The following is a 17,888-nucleotide window of genomic DNA, read 5'->3' on the forward strand; positions in this document are numbered from 1 at the left end:
GAAGACAGATTGTTTTAATTTTATTTGTTGTCCTAGGCTTTCCAAATCCCCATTGAAAGAATGCATCAGCTTCTACTCTGGTAGATTTTCTGTAATCAAAGTGAGCTGTTGTCTATTGGCAGTGATGTCCTAATTACATACAGTACTTGGATTATATCATGGGTTTATGGACTAGAGGTGAAAGGAAAGGAGCGACACACAACAGCAATTTACCGGAGAGTTCCGCTTTATTAGGGAAAGGTGCTGGGATATATAGGATGGGGCATAGGGTGATTGTGGTGTTACTTCTACGGGGCTGGTGGCTGTTGGCTAGGTGCTGGGATTGGGAGGGGGGCGAGAGGTGATTGGGCTTCAGGTGGCGCCGGCGGGAACCGAGGACCCCGAAAAGAAGCCGGAAGTTCGCCATCTTACTGGTGGGGACCCTTCATTCCCCCCTTTCTCCTCTATGGGTTTGTGGGCGTTGCTTTCTTTCTGACTGCTTCCTGCTGAACAGGGGCGGAGAAGGGAGTGAGGGTTTGAGGATTGGGAGGAAAGGGTTGACAGGACTCCCCACAGTAAGGATGAGTAGATGTGGACTTCTTCAGGTTGGAAATCAATGAAGGTTCCCTGTAACCATAGGTTGAGGACCTGTTGATTCCAATGGTGCCAAGAGGATATGGGTGTCAGGAGCCAGGCGTCTGCGGCCATTGTTTCCAGGAACAGTTTCCAGCGGAGAGAGGGGTCCATCTCAGCATGTGGTGAGGAGGTCACGTGAGGGTGAGGGGTCTTCCGTGGCCAGAAGCTGGTAGTTCCTGAGTAAAAGCTGGTTGAAAGCTTGATTAGAGATTTTCCCGACTTGGGATTTGATGAACTTTATTATACAGGGTAAGAAGAGACAGACAAGAAGAATGACTATTATGGGGCCTGCAATGGGCCAGAGCCAGGTGAGGAGGGGGTTTGTTAGTATTGACGAGAATGGGTTGGAATTGGAAGCAGAGTGGAGGCTGGAGGCAAGGTCAGTGAGTTTGGTGATGTCAGTTTCTACAATGCCGGATTCGTTGATGTAATAGCAGCACTCTTCCTGGAGGAAGACGCAGGTGCCACCCTTCTCGGCTGTAAGCAGATCTAGGGCCCGCCGGTTTTGAAGGGTGACTTTAGCTAGCGAAGTGACTTGTCTTTGTAGAGAGGCTAGGGAATCGGCAGTGGATGCCAGGGCTCCCTCAAGTTTGGCGTCGAGATCTCTAACTGCCCATAGAGAGTGACCCAAGGCTCCTCCTGAAAACCCCACCCCAATGGCTGAGGTGATTAAAGAGATACCGACCATGATGGGAAGGAAAGCAGCCCTTTTTGTGTGCGAGTGCAAGGGAGGTTGGAGCTCAAGGAATTCTGCCATGCTGTAAAGTGTAAGCTGTGGGATTAGGGTGACGAGAATGCAGGGTGTATCGGAATTGAGAGGCAGTGAGTTGAAAAGGCTGCCATTACACCAAAAGAAGTGTCCCGGTTGTGTAAAAGTCTTGGAGCCGGAGGTAGGGGTGTAGATAGAGAGGCAGTGAAGTGCACTGGAGGGGGGTGGAGTTGGGCCTACACAGTGGTGGATGGTGAGATTATCTGGGTATTCTGGCTCCCATAGGGGTATGTCTGCCAGGGGACGGAGGGGTTGTCCTTCTGCATGGAAGGAGTAGTTGGAAATATTAAGGGGCACGGCGGCCAGCAGTGGGCGCTGTAGTGATGCGCACAAGAAACAATTGGCGGTGTTGAGGGTGTGGTTGAGAAAGATGGTGGTGTCTTGAATGAGCTGTAACCAAGAGTAGGAGGAATAAGATGAAGAGGCGCCGTCAAGAGTTTGGATAATGACCTTTTCGGAATGTCTGATATCTGATGCAACTTGAGAGATCTGGGAGCGAGAGGGAACATACTCTCGAGAGATATGAAGGGTACCGTGGGGGGTCGAGGACCCCTTGTAGTAAACTGAGGCTGTTACTCCAGCAGCCCATCGAGAGTCCCAGGGATCTGGGATTGATAAGGAGAATGAGCCGTTGGGATATTTCATGAAACGGTTGGAGGAGTAATACTGTGGGTACTGGAAGTCACCCATGTAGTGAATGGTGCAAGACCAGTAGGGGCATCCCCCGTAGGTGTCTGGCCATCGCCTGCAATAGGCTTGTCTTTGGTCATAGAGGAAGCAGAGGTAGGGAGAATAAAGGTAGCTGTAAATGAATACTTCAGTGGAGGGAGGAAAGTGGAGGTACAAAGGCTCAGAGCAGCCTTTCAGAGGGCAGTCTGATGTGGCAATGAGGGCAGTAACTTTTGTTTGATGCTGTGTGTAAGTCTGCTTGACTTTGAATCGCCATACAAAGGAGGATGGGGCGGCAGGGAAGACAATAGGAATGAGGGAAAAAAGCGAGAGAGCAGTAAAGGAGGAAAAAGTCATGATTCAGGTATGGATGGCAAAGAGGGTGCACGGGAGATGCGGAGCTTCAAGGGATCAGAGGGATGAGGCGTGGTAGAGTAGACAGCGTCTTGGGCTGTGTCCGAAGGACTCTGGATTGTGACTGATGGGTCTTGGGTGTCCAGAGAAGGTGAGTCTTGGGTATTTGGTTTCAACCTGGAGATATGAATCCAAGGGGTGACAGAGTTATCAGGCAGTGAGAGCTTGGCAGCCGAGGGGGTGCAGAGAATAACTGGGTGTGGACCTTCCCATTTCGGGGTGAGAGAGGGCTGATCCTCTGGTGGCTTATAAAACACTAGTTGGCCGGGCTGTAAAACAGGAGGATTTTGGGAGGCGGATGGATCAGGAAGGAGCCAATCTTGATATTTCCACAATTCAGTGCGGAGGAGAGAGAGTAGTGGAAGGGCTATATTGGGAGGAATTGGTCCTTTGTGGGAAGGGAGCCCCGGGGGTAGAATCGGGCGGCCGTACATGATCTCAAAGGGTGACAAGAAGGAAGGTTTTTTTGGGAGGGCTCGAATGCGGAGTAGAGCTAAGGGAAGTAAGCGAACCCAGTCAAGGTGTAGTTCTAGAGATAGTTTGGTCAGGATGTCTTTTAGAGTCCTATTGGCTCTTTCTACTTTTCCTGAAGCTTGTGGTCGATAAGGACAATGTAAATGCCAGGGGAGCGAGAGCGACTTGGAGAGGTTCTGGATAATTTGGGCAGTAAACTCAGGGCCGTTATCTGATTGGAGGGAAGTGGGCATCCCGAACCTAGGAAAGATCTGGGTGAGGAGGATAGAGGCAACTACGGATGCTCGTTTGTTAGTGGTGGGGAAAGCTTCAACCCATCCTGAAAATGTATCTACTAGCACGAGTAGGTATCTGGTACGTCGTACAGGGGGCATGTTAGTGAAGTCTATTTGCCAATCTGCAGCGGGGACATTACCCCTTGCTTGATGAGCCGGGAAGGGTCGGGCTTTGAGGGGGTATTAGGGTTAGTGCGTTGGCAGATGGTGCACTTGCAGGTTATTTGGTTAAGTAGGGTTTTGTCTTCAGGAGAGAGAGGAAAAAAAGATTGTAAAAAATGGATTAAGGATTGGGGGCTGGGGTGGAACAGGTCATGTAAGAGGCGGAAGAGAGACTCTTTGTCCTGAGAGCAGAGGGCATCTTGTGATAAGGCTAAAACTGCAAGGGCAGACGGATTGTTGCCTGGTGCGTTTTCTGATAGGGCAACTGACCGGGCTACTCTGTCGGCCTTGTTGTTACCTCTTGCAATGGGGGAGTCATCTTTTTGATGTGATTTGCAGTGGACTATGCCTAGTCGGTGTGGGAGTTGTGAAGCCTCTAAAAGTTTAGTAATTAAGGCTGAATTAGTTATGGAATTCCCTTTTGTGGTGAGGAGGCCTCGTTCTTTCCATACTGCCGCGTGGGACAAGAGAATGTGGAATACGTACTTGGAGTCAGTGTACAATGTGAGAGACGTGTCCCGGGCCAGAGTGCAAGCTCTGGTGGCTGCAATGAGTTCAGCCTGCTGATTGGTTGTACCAGGGGGTAGGGCTCGTGCTTCAATGACATCTTCGAGGGAGACTACTGCATATCCTGAGTAGTGGATGCCCTCATGTTTAAAGGAGGACCCATCAGTAAACCAGATGAGGTCGGAGTGTGAGAGGGCTCCTTCGGAGATCGTGGAGTGGCATGGAAGGAAGTTGTGAAGGGCTTCTAGGCAATCATGCGAGGGAGTATGAGGAGAGCAGGGTAGAGGAAGAAGAGTGGCCGGATTTAGGGGCGGGCAGGGGAGGAAAGAAATGTTTGGATTTTGGAGGAAAGAGGACAGTAAGGTGAGGAGTCTGGAGGGGGGGAGAGTCTGTAAACTTTTGTAGGTTAAGAGATCTTTTAGGTGATGTGGGGACAGAATGGTAAGTGGCGCTCCGAATGTTAGTTTATGAGCTTCTTTCTGCAAGAGCTGTCCAGCGGCTAATGCCCGTAGGCAGGGGGCCCATCCCCGAACTGTGGGGTCTAATTGCTTGGAGAGATAAGCTACTGGGGCAAAGGATGGGCCATAATATTGGCCTAGGACTCCTAGAGCTTGACTGGACCTCTCATGAATGTATAATGAGAAGGGTTTTGACAAATCAGGGAGATGGAGAGCTGGAGCTTTTACAAGGGCTTGACGGAGCTTAATGAAGGAGTGTCGGGGTGAGGATGATAATGGTTCTTCAGGGGGGCCCTTGCTGAGGTCGTATAGGGGTCTTGCCAACAGGGAGAAGTTAGGGATCCACGCTCTAAAATACCCAGCCAAGCCTAGAAAGGAAAGGATTTCTGTCTTGGTTTTGGGAACGGGCAGGTCAGAGAGGAGTCGTTTTCTGTCTAAGGTAATGGACTTTCTTTGCTGAGACAGAAGGAATCCAAGGTAAGTGACAGAAGGGGAAGAGATTTGAGCTTTGGCAGGGGATACTCAGTAACCTCTGGAAGCTAGAAGGTTAAGTAGAGATGCAGTGTCAAGTTGAGACTGTTCCCACGAGGGACTGCAGAGCAGAAGATCATCTACATATTGTAATAAAGTGGACTCGGGGTGATCATGGTGAAACTGTTTGAGGTCTTGAGCTAGGACTTGTCCAAAAATATGGGGACTATCTCGGAAGCCTTGTGGTAAAACTGTCCAAGTAAGCTGAACAGAATGTCTGGTGTATGGGTCCGTCCAGGTGAAGGCAAAAAAATCTTGGGAGGAGGGGTCTAGGGGAATAGAAAAAAATGCGTCCTTGAGATCTAGGACTGAGAAGTGGGATGCAGAAGCAGGGATCTGCGATAAAAGGGTGTATGGATTTGGAACTAAGGGATGGATAGGGACAACGGCTATGTTGATGAGGCGTAGGTCTTGGACAAGGCGGAAAGATCCGTTGTTTTTTTTAACAGCTAATATGGGGGTATTAAATGGGGAGTGAGTGGGTCTGAGGTAGTTTTTGTTTAAGAGATCTTGAATGATGGGTTGGAGGCCTATGAGGGCTGAAGTGGTTAGGGGGTATTGGGCCTGACAGATATACTGAGAGGGGTCACGTAATTTGATAGAGGCAGGGGGACATAGGGCCATGGAGGGGCTTGTAATGTCCCAAACTTTGGGATTTACAGGGTGTATAAGGGCAGAACTGGAGCTTTCATTGGGTAGAGGGGGGCTGTCGGCTATGAGGGCCATCAGAAAGGGAGTACTGGGGGCTGTGGGATTGGATATAGTTATGGAAACGTGGAGGAGGGAAAGGATGTCCCGTCCTAGTAAGGGGATGGGACACTGGGGCATAACTAGGAAGGAGTGGGAGAAAGGTATGGGACTGTCTAGGATTGTGCATAAAAGGGGGGGGGTTTTTAATGGGAAAATCTGTTTACCTCCTACCCCGACTATAGGAGTAATGGCTGGCGTGGTAGGGCCCCGGTATTCTCGCAAGACTGAGAAGGTGGCTCCTGTATCTAGGAGGAAGGAGATGGGGCGACCGTCTACTGTTAAAGTAACCCTGGGCTCCTGTTTGGTGATGGAAATGGTCGGGCGAGAAGCCCCCGGGCCCCGTCAATCTTCTTCTGCCAGCCCCACTACGGTGGGCTTAGGATGGGGGTTGTTCGTCCAGCCTCCCCTTCGGGTGGTTGGGCAATCAGACCCCCAGTGGCCCTTTTTGTGGCATCTGGGGCATGGGGTGGTAGGAGATCTGGGGGAGGGGCACGCCCTTGACCAATGTCCCTCTTTTCCGCACTTGAAACAAGCTCCTTGGGGGGGCTTGTCTGTAGAGGGGCGCCCAGGTTGTGGTTTTATCAGCTGGGCCAACATCTGGAAATTGGCCTGATCAGCTTTTTGTTTACGGCGTTCTTTCTCCTCCTCCCGGTTATGGAAGACTTTAAAGGCCACTGTTAGGATCTCAGTCTGTGGGGTAGCGGGGCCCTGTTCTAACTTTTTGAGTTTAGCTTTAATGTCGGGGTAGCTTTGAGCTAGGAAGTATGTCATAAGGACCTGTCTTCCTTCAGGTGTTTCTGGGTCCAGGCTGGTATACTGTAATAGGGCTTGAGTGAGTCTATCTAAGAACTCGGAGGGGGTTTCATCTCTCTTTTGAATTATGTCTTGGAGCTTTTGAAAATTGACTACTTTACAAGCTGCCTTTTTTAGACCTGCTATTAAGCAGGAGGCAAAAATATCTCGAGAGTGGAGACCCACAGCGGTGTTATAATCCCAGTGTGGGTCTTGTTTGGGGACAGCAGTGGGACCAGGGGGACAGGTGGGGTCAGTCCTGTGGGTTTCGGTAGCATGCATTTGGGCGAAGTCCCAAGCTCGTCTACGCTCTTCAGGGAGGAGAGTATTGGCCAGGAGCATGAAGATGTCATGATGCGTGAGGCTGTAAGACTGGAGGGTCCATTGAAACTCCCTGATGTAGGTCGTGGGATCAGTGGAAAAGGAACCTAGGCGTTTCTCTAGTTGGGCTAAATCTCCTAAGGAGAAGGGGACGTGAACACGCAAGATGCCTTCGGATCCTGCTACTTCCCGGAGCGGGGCGATAATTTTGGGAGGCCCTCGGGACCGAGTCTGAGGGGGACTGAAGGGTTCTGGCTCAGTCTGTGCAGGGGAAACAGGTAATGGGGGCAAAGCCGCGATAATTTTGGGAGGCTCTCGGGACCGAATCTGAGGGGGCAAAAATGGACGAGGCTCTTGGAACTTAGTTAGAGGGGGGCTGAAAGGCTCAGGCTTGATTTGCGGGAGGGGGGAAGGTGAGGGGGACAGAGGAGGAGGGGGGGAGGGGCGGGAGGAGGTGGTGGAGGGGGAGGAAGGAAGAGGATGGGAGGCTTGTGGGGGGGTGGAGGCGGCGGCGGCGATAGAGGAAGGGGGAGGGGCTGTTGTAGGAGAAGAAGGGGAAGGGAGAGGATGGGAAGCTTCTGCCGGGGGGAAAGCGGCAGCGGTGGCGGCGGTAGAGGAAGGGGGAGAGGCTGTTGTAGAAGGAGAAGGGGAAGGGAGAGGATGGGAAGCTTCTGCCGCGGGGAAAGCGGCAGCGGTGGCGGCGGTAGAGGAAGGGGGAGAGGCTGTTGTAGAAGGAGAAGGGGAAGGGAGAGGATGGGAAGCTTCTGCTGCGGGGGAAGCGGCAGCGGTGGCGGCGGTAGAGGAAGGGGGGGGTGCTGTTGTAGGAGAAGAAGGGGAAGGGAGAGGACGGGAGGCTTCTGCCATGGGGAAAGAGGCGGCAGTGGCGGCGGAGGGTGGAGGGGTTGTAGGAGGGGGAGGGGCTGAAGGGGGAAGTCTGTATGGCGGAGGCTCGTCGGCCGGGTCAAAGGTAATTGAAGAGGGACTGGGAGTGTGTGGAGGGGAGGGAGACGGCTTGCAGGCTAGGAGAACTTGGGGCGGGGAGCAGGTGGTGCAGAGGCTGGGATTTTGAGCTAGGAGGCGAAAAGCTTCGATATAGGGAATCTCCTTCCATTTTTTCAGGCGCTGGCAGTAGTTAAAGAGATTGCGAGTGATGTTAGGATCAAGAGTTCCCCCTGCGGGCCATTGGTTGTTATGTCTAGGGGGTATGTCGGCCAATCTTGGGAGCAATATTTACGGAGAAGTTTTGGTTTTATATCAGGCGTCAGGGAGAGGGTAGCCAGATGCTTAAGCAGGCATTCAAGAGGTGAACTTTCAGGGAGGGATGAGGAGGCTCCCATGGCTAAAGGACAGAGAAGGAGACAAACAGGGGAAGACGAACGGAGATCCTCAGACTGGAGGCAGACCACAAGGAGACAAAATGGCTAAAGGACAGAGAAGGAGACAAACAGGGGAAGACGAACGGGGATCCTCGGACTGGAGGCAGACCACAAGGAGACAAAGGGCGTCCCCGATGATCCTTGGTGGTCTGCGGAAACTCGTATACGAGTCGGAATTTCTTGGGAAGTGTGGGTCGTCACCCAAACTTCCCTAAGAAGGCAGAGTGCCGGAGTCACGAGGTACCTAGCGCTAGGCGTTTTCGGCGGGCCGAACAGGTTTCGGCGGACGGAACAGAAGGAGGAGGGAGCGGGAAAAGGAGCGTTCTCATCCGCAAAGGAGTCACCTCATTTATGGCTGTTGGGGGGGGGGGCTGAGAGTCTGCTGCAGCTGTGAGGGCCTGAGGCAGGGATTTATGGCTGTCGGGGGAGGGGCCTGAGGGTCCGCCGCAGCCGTGAGGGCCTGAGGCAGGGATTTATGGCTGTCGGGGGAGGGGCCTGAGGGTCCGCCGCAGCCGTGAAGGCCTGAGGCGGGGAGCGTTCCCTCCTCGTCCCCGAGCGTCAGGGCCTTGCCGGACGATCACGGTCAATGGCACTGCGATAGCTCAGGGAAGAGTGGCCCACCCCGGGGAAGTTTTGCTTAAGAAGTCTCAGCTGAGGTGGGGATTTATGGCTGTCGGGGGAGGGGCCTGAGGGTCCGCCGCAGCCGTGAAGGCCTGAGGCGGGGAGCGTTCCCTCCTCGTCCCCGAGCGTCAGGGCCTTGCCGGACGATCACGGTCAATGGCACTGCGATAGCTCAGGGAAGAGTGGCCCACCCCGGGGGGGGGGGGGGGGACTTACCTAAAGGCCAGAGAGGAGTGGTGAGTGTGATGAGCCAGCGCCGGAAAAAGAGGACGAGGGCAAGCTGCTGCTGGTGTTGGGGGAAGACGGGGCCCAGTTGGGGTGTCCCGTCTCCCGGGTTTCGGCACCAATGAAAGGAAAGGAGCGACACACAACAGCAATTTACCGGAGAGTTCCGCTTTATTAGGGAAAGGTGCTGGGATATATAGGATGGGGCATAGGGTGATTGTGGTGTTACTTCTACGGGGCTGGTGGCTGTTGGCTAGGTGCTGGGATTGGGAGGGGGGCGAGAGGTGATTGGGCTTCAGGTGGCGCCGGCGGGAACCGAGGACCCCGAAAAGAAGCCGGAAGTTCGCCATCTTACTGGTGGGGACCCTTCAAGAGGTAGTTTTGTCAAAATGAAAATAGACATTTTAAAATAAAGATGGTCCTTCTTTTTAGAAAACAATTGAAACTTAGGGAATTGTTAACCTTTGTAAGGTTGCATTTTAGTGGTTTTGGATATTTCCCTAAAACCTCCATTTTTAATAATATATTTATGTAGATCTGAATATTCCCTCTTTGAATATAAACCTAAAATCTGCCCTTAGGAACAGTCCAGAGTGAGGCTTACCCAGTGATATCTACTGGTAAATACTTAACAACAGCTCTGAGTCAGGGAAGATGCTCTGATTGGCAGCATTTGCTGATTTTGGTGGTACAAGTATTTAAGACGCAGTAGATATTTTAGCTACCAAAATGGAACATGGAAGACATGGACACAGTCAACTTTCACAGGCCAAGTGCAAACTAGGTTGAGCACGTCATTGGATTATTCCAACATTATTGCTGGTTTCACAACTAAGATTATACTTATGAATTATTTTATACACAGTGTTGCTATTATATTGTATTTATGCTTAGAATGTAACATGTGAAATATTTGTATATATAGCATTCTTGTGATATTACAAATTAGAACACTGAATATATAACTACCTTTTTTGTTTTTTAGTTGGGTAGAAAGCTTTGGACATGAGGGACTTGGAATATTACTGGACATACTGGAAAAACTGATTAGTGGCAAAATGTAAGCATATTGCTAATTATTGTCTTCAGTTAAGCTACATTTGCATGTCCAATTATAATTCCAACACTGATATCTTTTATGTCAATGCAGACAAGAAAAAACTGTAAAGAAGAATCAGCATAAAGTCATACAGTGTCTGAAGGCTTTGATGAATACACAGGTATGTACATGGGTAATTATTTTGTATTTGCTCTTCACCAGTTCTTAAGGAATTTGTATGAAATGGAGTTGTATATAATACAGAATTTGTACTCAAGTGATAACTGCTTTGGTAAGCTGTTCAGTGCGTAATGAGAAGATACTGAAATGCATTGATTTCTAGTTTTATAGCAAACCTGGGGATAAAAGAACCTTCACCTGGTGCTTAACTCCTCATTTGTAGATTCTCTCTCCCTTCCTCTCTTTATCTTTAGAAGTATGGCATGGATCAGCTTTGAAATCATACATGATTATTAAATGTGGTCTGCCTTAATACTTATTACCAAAGGACTTAGTTGTCATAGTATAGGAACTTAAATGTATAATGAAATAAATATAAATATATATAAACAGGTCCCATAAATGGAGCAGTGATGCTTAATGCAAGTAATATTGAGATCAAAGGTAATATGGTTGATCTGCAGTTTGCATTTATAGAGTGTACAAGAAATACTTTGAGCTCTTTACTGAAGTTAAAGTTCTCTGACAGTGCTTCCTTTTTTCTTTTTTTCCCTTGATATTGTTAATTGTAGAAATTAGGTCTGTTCCATGCTATGAGTTTAGCTCCAACATCTAAACACATCTACCTCATGATGTGTGTAATAATGATAGGTGTTTTAGTTGCAATTAAGCAGCAGGAAAGATGTGATGGTGGTGTGATGATTACCTATGGTGGTGTGATAATTTTTGTTTTATAGCAAAGCTATCTATATATTTCTGACTAATTTTTAATATTTTGTCTTATTCTCATTTTAAAGTAAACCTTTATAGGACCGCAGACTTAGGTACAGGTATTTAAATTATTTATGTTTGTATTACTTTTTATTAAATCTAGCAGGTATTTATATTTCCAAGTTATTTTTTATCTTAGTGAATTATTTATCTATTTTTCAGAATTTTCTGGAGCTCATTAATATTTTCTCCATCCTGCTTCTTCCAATCAGATATGATTTTCAAGGAACATATCTGATGTAGAAATCAATTCCTTTCTATATTGAATTCATTGTTCTGTGAGGATTAGCTTTGAGATACATTGCATAGCCTTTTGTTGAATACAGTCATACCTTATTTTGTTGTGCTTTGCTTTACTGCACTTTTCAGATGACATATTTTTTTTACAAATTGAGGGTTTGTGACAACCCTGCATTGCCCAAGTCTATCAGTGCCATTCTTCTAATAGTGTTTGCTCACTTCTTTGTCTCTGCATCACATTTTGGTAATTCTTACAATATTTCAAACTTTTTCATTATTTTTTACGCTGATCTGCCATCATTGATCTTTGTTACTATTATCATTATTTTGGGGCACCATGAATCATGCCAATTATGATGAACTTAATCAATAAATGTCATATGTGCTCCACTGACAGGCTGTTCCCTATCTCTCTCCATCTCCTTGGGCTTCCCTATCCCCTGAGATAAAGTGATACAGAAATTGAGCCAATTGATAACCCTACAATGGCCTCAAATGTTCAAGTGAAAATAACAGTTTCACAACTTCCCCTTGTGAATGCAGAGGTAAAGTTCTTGAAGTAAATTAAAAATTTTACTCCAGTGAGCATACAAATGATTAGAAACTGAAACAGCCTTGTTGCTGATACAGAAAGAGTCTTAGTGGTCTGGAAAGAAGATCAAACCAGCCACAGCATTCCCTTAAGTCAAAGCCTAATCCAGAGCAAGGCCCCAACACTTTTCAATTTGATGAAGGTTGAGAGAGGTGAGGAACGTGCAGAAGAAAAACTGGAAGCTAGCAGGGTTTGGTTCATGAGGTTTAAGGAAACAAGCCACCTCCACAACAGAAAAGTGAAAGGTGAAGCAGCAAGTGCTGATGGAGAAGCTGCAGCAAGTTATCCAAAAATGTAGCTGAGATAATTCATGAAGGTGGTTACATTGAAGGTAGATTTTCAATGCAGATGAAACAGCCTTCTATGGGAAGAAGATGCCATCTAGGATTTTCACAGCTAGAGAGGAGAAGCCAATGCCTGGTTTCAGAGCTTCAAAGGTCAGGCCCTCTTATTAGGGGCTAATGAGGCTGGTGACTTTTAGTGGAAGTCAGTGCTTATTGAACATCCTGAAAATCCTAGGACCTTAAGAATTGTGCTAACTGTTCTCTGGATGTGTTCTATCAATGAAACAAAGCCCAGATGACAGTGCGATTGTTTACAATATGGTTTATTGAATATTTTTAAGCCCACTTTGAAACCTACTCTTTAGGAAAAAATATTCCTTTCAAAATATGACTGCTCATTGACAATACATTCGGTCACACAAGAGCTCTGACGGAGACATACAATCATACAATGAGATTCATGTTGTTTTTGTGTCAGCTAATGCAACATCCATTCTGTGGCCCATAGGTCAAAGAGTAATCTTGACTTTAAAGTCTTATTATTGATGAAATACATTTTGTAAGGTTATAGCTGTCATACATAGTGATTCCTCTGATGGATTTGGGCCAAGTAAATGGAAAATCTTCTGGAAGAGAGTCACTGTTCTAGCTGCCATTACAAACATCCATGACTCATGGGAAGAGGTCAAAAAGCAACATTCAGAGGAGTCTGGAAGAAGTTGGTTTCAGCCCTCATGGATGACTCTGAGGGGTTCAAGGCTTCAGGGGAGGAAGTAACTGCAGATGTGGCAGAAATGGTAAGAGAACGAGAATTAGAAGTGGAACCTGCAAATATGACTGAATTGCTGCAAGCTCATGATGAAACTTGAGTGGATGAGGAGTTGTTCTTATGGATAAATAAATAAAGTGGTTTCTTAAGATGTACTCTACTCCTGATGAACATGCTGTGAAGATTGTTGAAGTGATACCAATGAATATTAGAATATTACATAAGCTTAGCTGATAAAACATGACCAGGGTTTGAGAGGACCCCAATTTTGAAAGAAGTTTTACTGTGGACAAAATGCTATCAAACAGCACTGCATGCTACAAATTCAATGATGCAGCAAATTTCATTGTTGTCTTTTTTTAAGAAATTGCCACAGCCATCCCAACTTTCAGCAAGCACCACCTTAATCAGTCAAGCAGCCATCAACATCAAGACAAGAGCCTCCAGTGGCAAAAGACAGACTAGTTCAAAGTTCAGATGATGTTTAGCATTTTAGCCATAAAGCATTTTTTAAATTAAATTATTGTTAAATCTACATTGTTTTGTAGACATAATGCTATTGAACATTTAATAGACTAAAGGTTAGTGTAAACATAACTTTTATATGCACTGAGAAACCAAAAACTTCATTTGACTGGCTTTATTGCAGTAATCTGGAAGCAAACCAAAAATATCTCTGAGGCATGCGTGTATGTTTTAATAGTAAAGGAAGAAAGGAGTCAAACTGCTGATAGGGAGAGATCTTTACATACTGAGTTCACAATACTGCTGTAGGGAGTTCTCTTCTAAAGTAAGAATATAGAAATCAGAGATTTTACTGGTGAAGGGAAGGCTGTGAGTAGAGGAAACCAAGGAACATTTTTTTAATACCAAAGGGGTAAGTGGATTATAATTTGAATTGAGACGAATGTCAATAAAATGAGGTGCTATGTAGAAGATAAAATTCCTATTTTGTTGAGACTGAATTGGAGATGGTGCAAACTTTATTTATATTCTAATACAATGTAATTTATAATCTTAGTAGATTGTTTTGCCTGTGTGGAGCTGAAATATATTGCTATTTGCATTTATTGCTATCTGGGATAATAAGATTAAAAAGTTGCCGATACTTAATGTTGGAACTTTTAATTTATCAAACTTAATAAAAATATGTGAAGTTGTTTGTAGAGGTTTTTTTTGGGCCAGGATTGGTTGATGGTTTTTCCTATACTTCACTGTACAGTCTTTATACAAGTTCACAGAATGATGAAAATTAGAAGCTCTAAGAGCCAAAAATGTGGTACCTTATTTGGTACTAGTGCTTATATAGTTAATATAATGAGCAAGTTTGAAAGCATCAGATGGAAATGAATTTCTTATAACTAGACTAAATAGTATTTTTTAAATGGAAGAAGATTTTGAATATTAGAAAAAAAATCAGAATGATTTAAATTTAAATATATTTAAATTAAAAGGTAATTAGAACAGGGACTTCATTTTGGTTAGTTAATGTTTTGGTATGTTGCTGTGAGCTATGCACCCACATTGAATGTGCTTTGCTCCTGAGGCCAGTCCCTCACCCACTTTATCTCTGCTGCTGGGATTAATTTGCCGTGGGTATTGCACGCCAGTGTTCGTGTAGCATGGGCATGCTACTCAGGGATTTAAGATACTAACTTTCCCCTTTCTAACAGTCTTCAATGATCTGAAATTCCATCTGTTAGGTAATAATAGGCCTTACATAGAATGCAAATGGAATCTGTCATTGGTTCTCAGTTTAGAGCACATGAGTTTTCATATAATTCAGAGTGTGTGCTTAGCATTCAGTAGAGAGACATCCTTAGACCTTCCAAAATTTGACACGACCTCTCTAATTTATAGTAGCCTTCATTTAATGCAGTGTAAATGCCAGCACTGGTACGTTGACTTATTTCTCTCATAGTCAACAGTTCTTGTTTTGTTTTGCTTTGCTTTGCTTTGTTTTTTAAACGATTGAATGAGAGTAATTTTATATAAGTAGGTAACAACTCTGTCTTTTGTTATAGACACTAGATGTAATCTGGCTTCATTCCAGTCTGAAAATGAGCACTATGCGTTTTTACGTTAGTAAAGTCAGAATATTGCCTGTGATGCAGCTTAGGTGGGGGTCATGGGATAATAGTGAAAACTGAAATAAGAGAGTGCTCCTTTTCCACTGTTGATGCATTATTCCTTATGGCCAGAGGGCTTGACAGAGAAGGTTAGTGGTGTCAGTTGGAGGAAATCACTTGTCATGAGTGGTTGGAGGGGCCACAGGATTTTGATTCCAGAAGGGCAAGCACTGGATAAGGACAGCCACGTGAGTGAGAAATGAGGGGAAATGCTAAGGCAAGCTTTCCTTAATCTTCAGGTTTATTAGGACAGAGCCAGCCCTTGGTAATAATTAACCAATTGACTTTTTGAATTGAATCTAAGTGGTACTTGATAAACCTCTGACAATTTCTTGCAATGACTATCAAGGCATTTTGTAGTCTCTGGCCCCATGTTTGCTTTGTCTTTCTTTGTTTCTAGTTATGAAACAGCCCAGGGTATCACAAAAGTCAGCATTAACTGGCTGATAGAGCTGCCTCTTTTTAAACTTTCCTGTCACCAACAAGACAGAGTAGTCTCCCCAAAAAGTCATATCCTGGGGCCCTGGGCCCTTATGCTTCTATTTCTTTCTTTGTGCCTGTGTTCCTTAGATAGCAGTGTAAAGCAAATACAGTATGAAGGCTTCTTTACATAAACACCATGTACAAGATAGGAAAGTTAAAAATTGGATTTCATAATACTCAAAGCATTTGGGTCTAAGCTTCTTATAGATCCAACTTTGATACTTTTATCTAGTGCTAATTTTGAGTTAAGCTATAGTTCATAGGTCTGTAATTGGGATTTAGGTCCTTTTTAGTGCTTAGTAGGAATTCTAATCAACCAATTTCTCACTCTTCAGAAGAATCCCCAAGGGATGCATAGTAGATAAATAGTATTGTTTTATTGCTTCTATTCATCCTCTGTTATTTGATACTTATCTCCCATAGATTGTTAAGTGGGCCCTAAGAGATGTATACATCTTTAAATCAAACACTAAGTCATTAATGTACCTCCTTATCTTCTAATTGGATATGACATTCTGTCAGTAGCAAACAAACTTAATCCTTATCCAAAATTACCCATTTATACAATGTGTTTACAACTGCATTGACTTTCTAATGTTAAAACATCATTTTGATTAGAATACATATGCTCCTTAGGGCAATTTCTACATACATTCTATTTGGGTATCTGCCTTAGTCATCCTTCAACTTTTGCCCATTTAAAACTAAGTGTTACAGTCTAGGCCAGTACTGTGTAATGTGGTTGCCACACGTGGCTATTGAGCACCTGTCATGTGGTTGGTCTGAATTGACATGTGCTTGTAAGTAAAAATGCATACTGGGTTTTGAATATGTAGGAAAGGAAAAAATAGTTAAAATAGCTCATCAACAAATATTTTATGTTGATTACATGTTGAAATGATACTACTTTGGATATGTTGAATTAATTTTATTAGAATTAGTTATACTTTTTGCTTGGAAATTTAACATTGCACATGTGGTTCACATTATATTTCTCTGGGACAGGGCTGATCTGGGTATTAGGCTGTGGTAGTATATCTCTTACCATTCTTCCCTCCCAGGGATGTTCCTCATGGCCTCAGTGTGCAGTTCAATATACGACCGTTTTGTATGTTTCTACTGGGCAGTCTCATTGTCCTTCACTGCTTCTTTCTTTCTCCAGTTGGCCACTTACCCATCTTAATAATAATCAGTCATACTGTTGTTAAATCACCTTCAAAGGGTTGTCTGTGTTTGGCTGATTCTGAGTTCTTGATGTAAAGTGAACACTTACATGAATTTTTTAGGGTGTTACACACATCTTATATTTTCCAGGTTTGCTAAATGTAAAAAATATATTATTCTATAAACTTCTTTTTGATAAGTACATTTCCTTCAGGGCACTATTTCTTCAACTGTTAACATTTAACCTCAAATTTCTAAAATGTTACAGTATGGCTTGAAAAGAATTATGAGTGAAGAGAGGAGTCTTTCTTTACTGGCCAAAGCCATTGATCCTGAGCACCCGAATATGATGACAGATGTGGTTAAACTCCTTTCTGCGGTATGCATTGTAGGAGAGGAAAACATGTAAGTCTTCTCAATGTATTTTTCTAAATGAATCAAACTGGATTAAGTTATTACATAATTAATGTTATTATCCTACTTTAATTAGAATTTACTTTAAATAAATGAAGTATACTTAAACAGCTGATTTAGATTCATATTGACTGAACATAAAGGAGTAATAAATATTTCTCTTAATTGATAGAGTAGCTATGGGCTAACATTTTTCTATGAAAACTTGATTTCTTCATCATATTTGTTTTAAATGGTTTGAAACTCAAACTGTAAATAAAAACAGTAAATCAAGACTTTGAAAAATATACAAATGGGGTTCTATTTCTTCAGTGATTTTTTTTCCAGGTAGGTAGAATTAATTCAAACTGTAGGTCATGCTATTCCCTTGTAAAAACAAACATCATACTGTTTGAAAAATCTCTGTGTAAGGCAGATTTCAAAGTGATGTAAATAGTAGTATTTTACTAGTTGAAGGTACATAGTCCTGGACTGTAGAGAATGTGTGTGTGTGTGTGTGTGTGTGTGTGTGTGTGTGTGTGTGTGTGTGTATTTTATATATATATAATTTGACTATAATTCCTTACTACTATATATTTTTGGCTACTGAACTTCACTTGCCACTCTAGAGGAAGTGGAGTGGGGTGGTTTAGAGCATTTATATAATCCTTACTACACAGACTGTCTCATTCAGATTCTTGCTCTGCCATTTAGTAGGTGAGACCTTGGACAAGTTGCTTTACCTTTTTCTGACTCAGTTTCCTAATCTGTAATATGGGATAATAATGATACTTCACAGAACTATATACATTAGAATGAATTGGTATTGGTAAACTGATTCAAATAGTGCCTGATGTGTAGTAAGCACTATATAAATATTTCGTA

At 44.4% G+C, this 17,888-nt stretch overlaps 1 protein-coding gene across 5 annotated transcripts in view; it reads left to right on the forward strand.

Annotated features, from left to right (window-relative positions):
- DIAPH3 (diaphanous related formin 3) overlaps positions 1-17,888 on the forward strand; it is a 573,382-nt gene that overhangs the window by 175,226 nt on the left and 380,268 nt on the right. For 4 of the 5 annotated variants that reach the window (XM_037022985.2, XM_073212547.1, XM_037022986.2 and 1 more), the window contains 3 exons: positions 9,945-10,019; positions 10,110-10,179; positions 16,879-17,015. In XM_037022985.2, the coding sequence (XP_036878880.2) occupies positions 9,945-10,019; positions 10,110-10,179; positions 16,879-17,015 (282 nt within the window). Of the gene's footprint in view, positions 1-9,944; positions 10,020-10,109; positions 10,180-14,601; positions 14,731-16,878; positions 17,016-17,888 lie in introns of those variants that run through there. The other variant, XM_073212549.1, reaches the window with a different exon arrangement.

The sequence above is a fragment of the Manis javanica genome, chromosome 9 (assembly GCF_040802235.1).
Source record: "Manis javanica isolate MJ-LG chromosome 9, MJ_LKY, whole genome shotgun sequence".
Classification (NCBI taxonomy): Eukaryota; Metazoa; Chordata; class Mammalia; order Pholidota; family Manidae; genus Manis; species Manis javanica.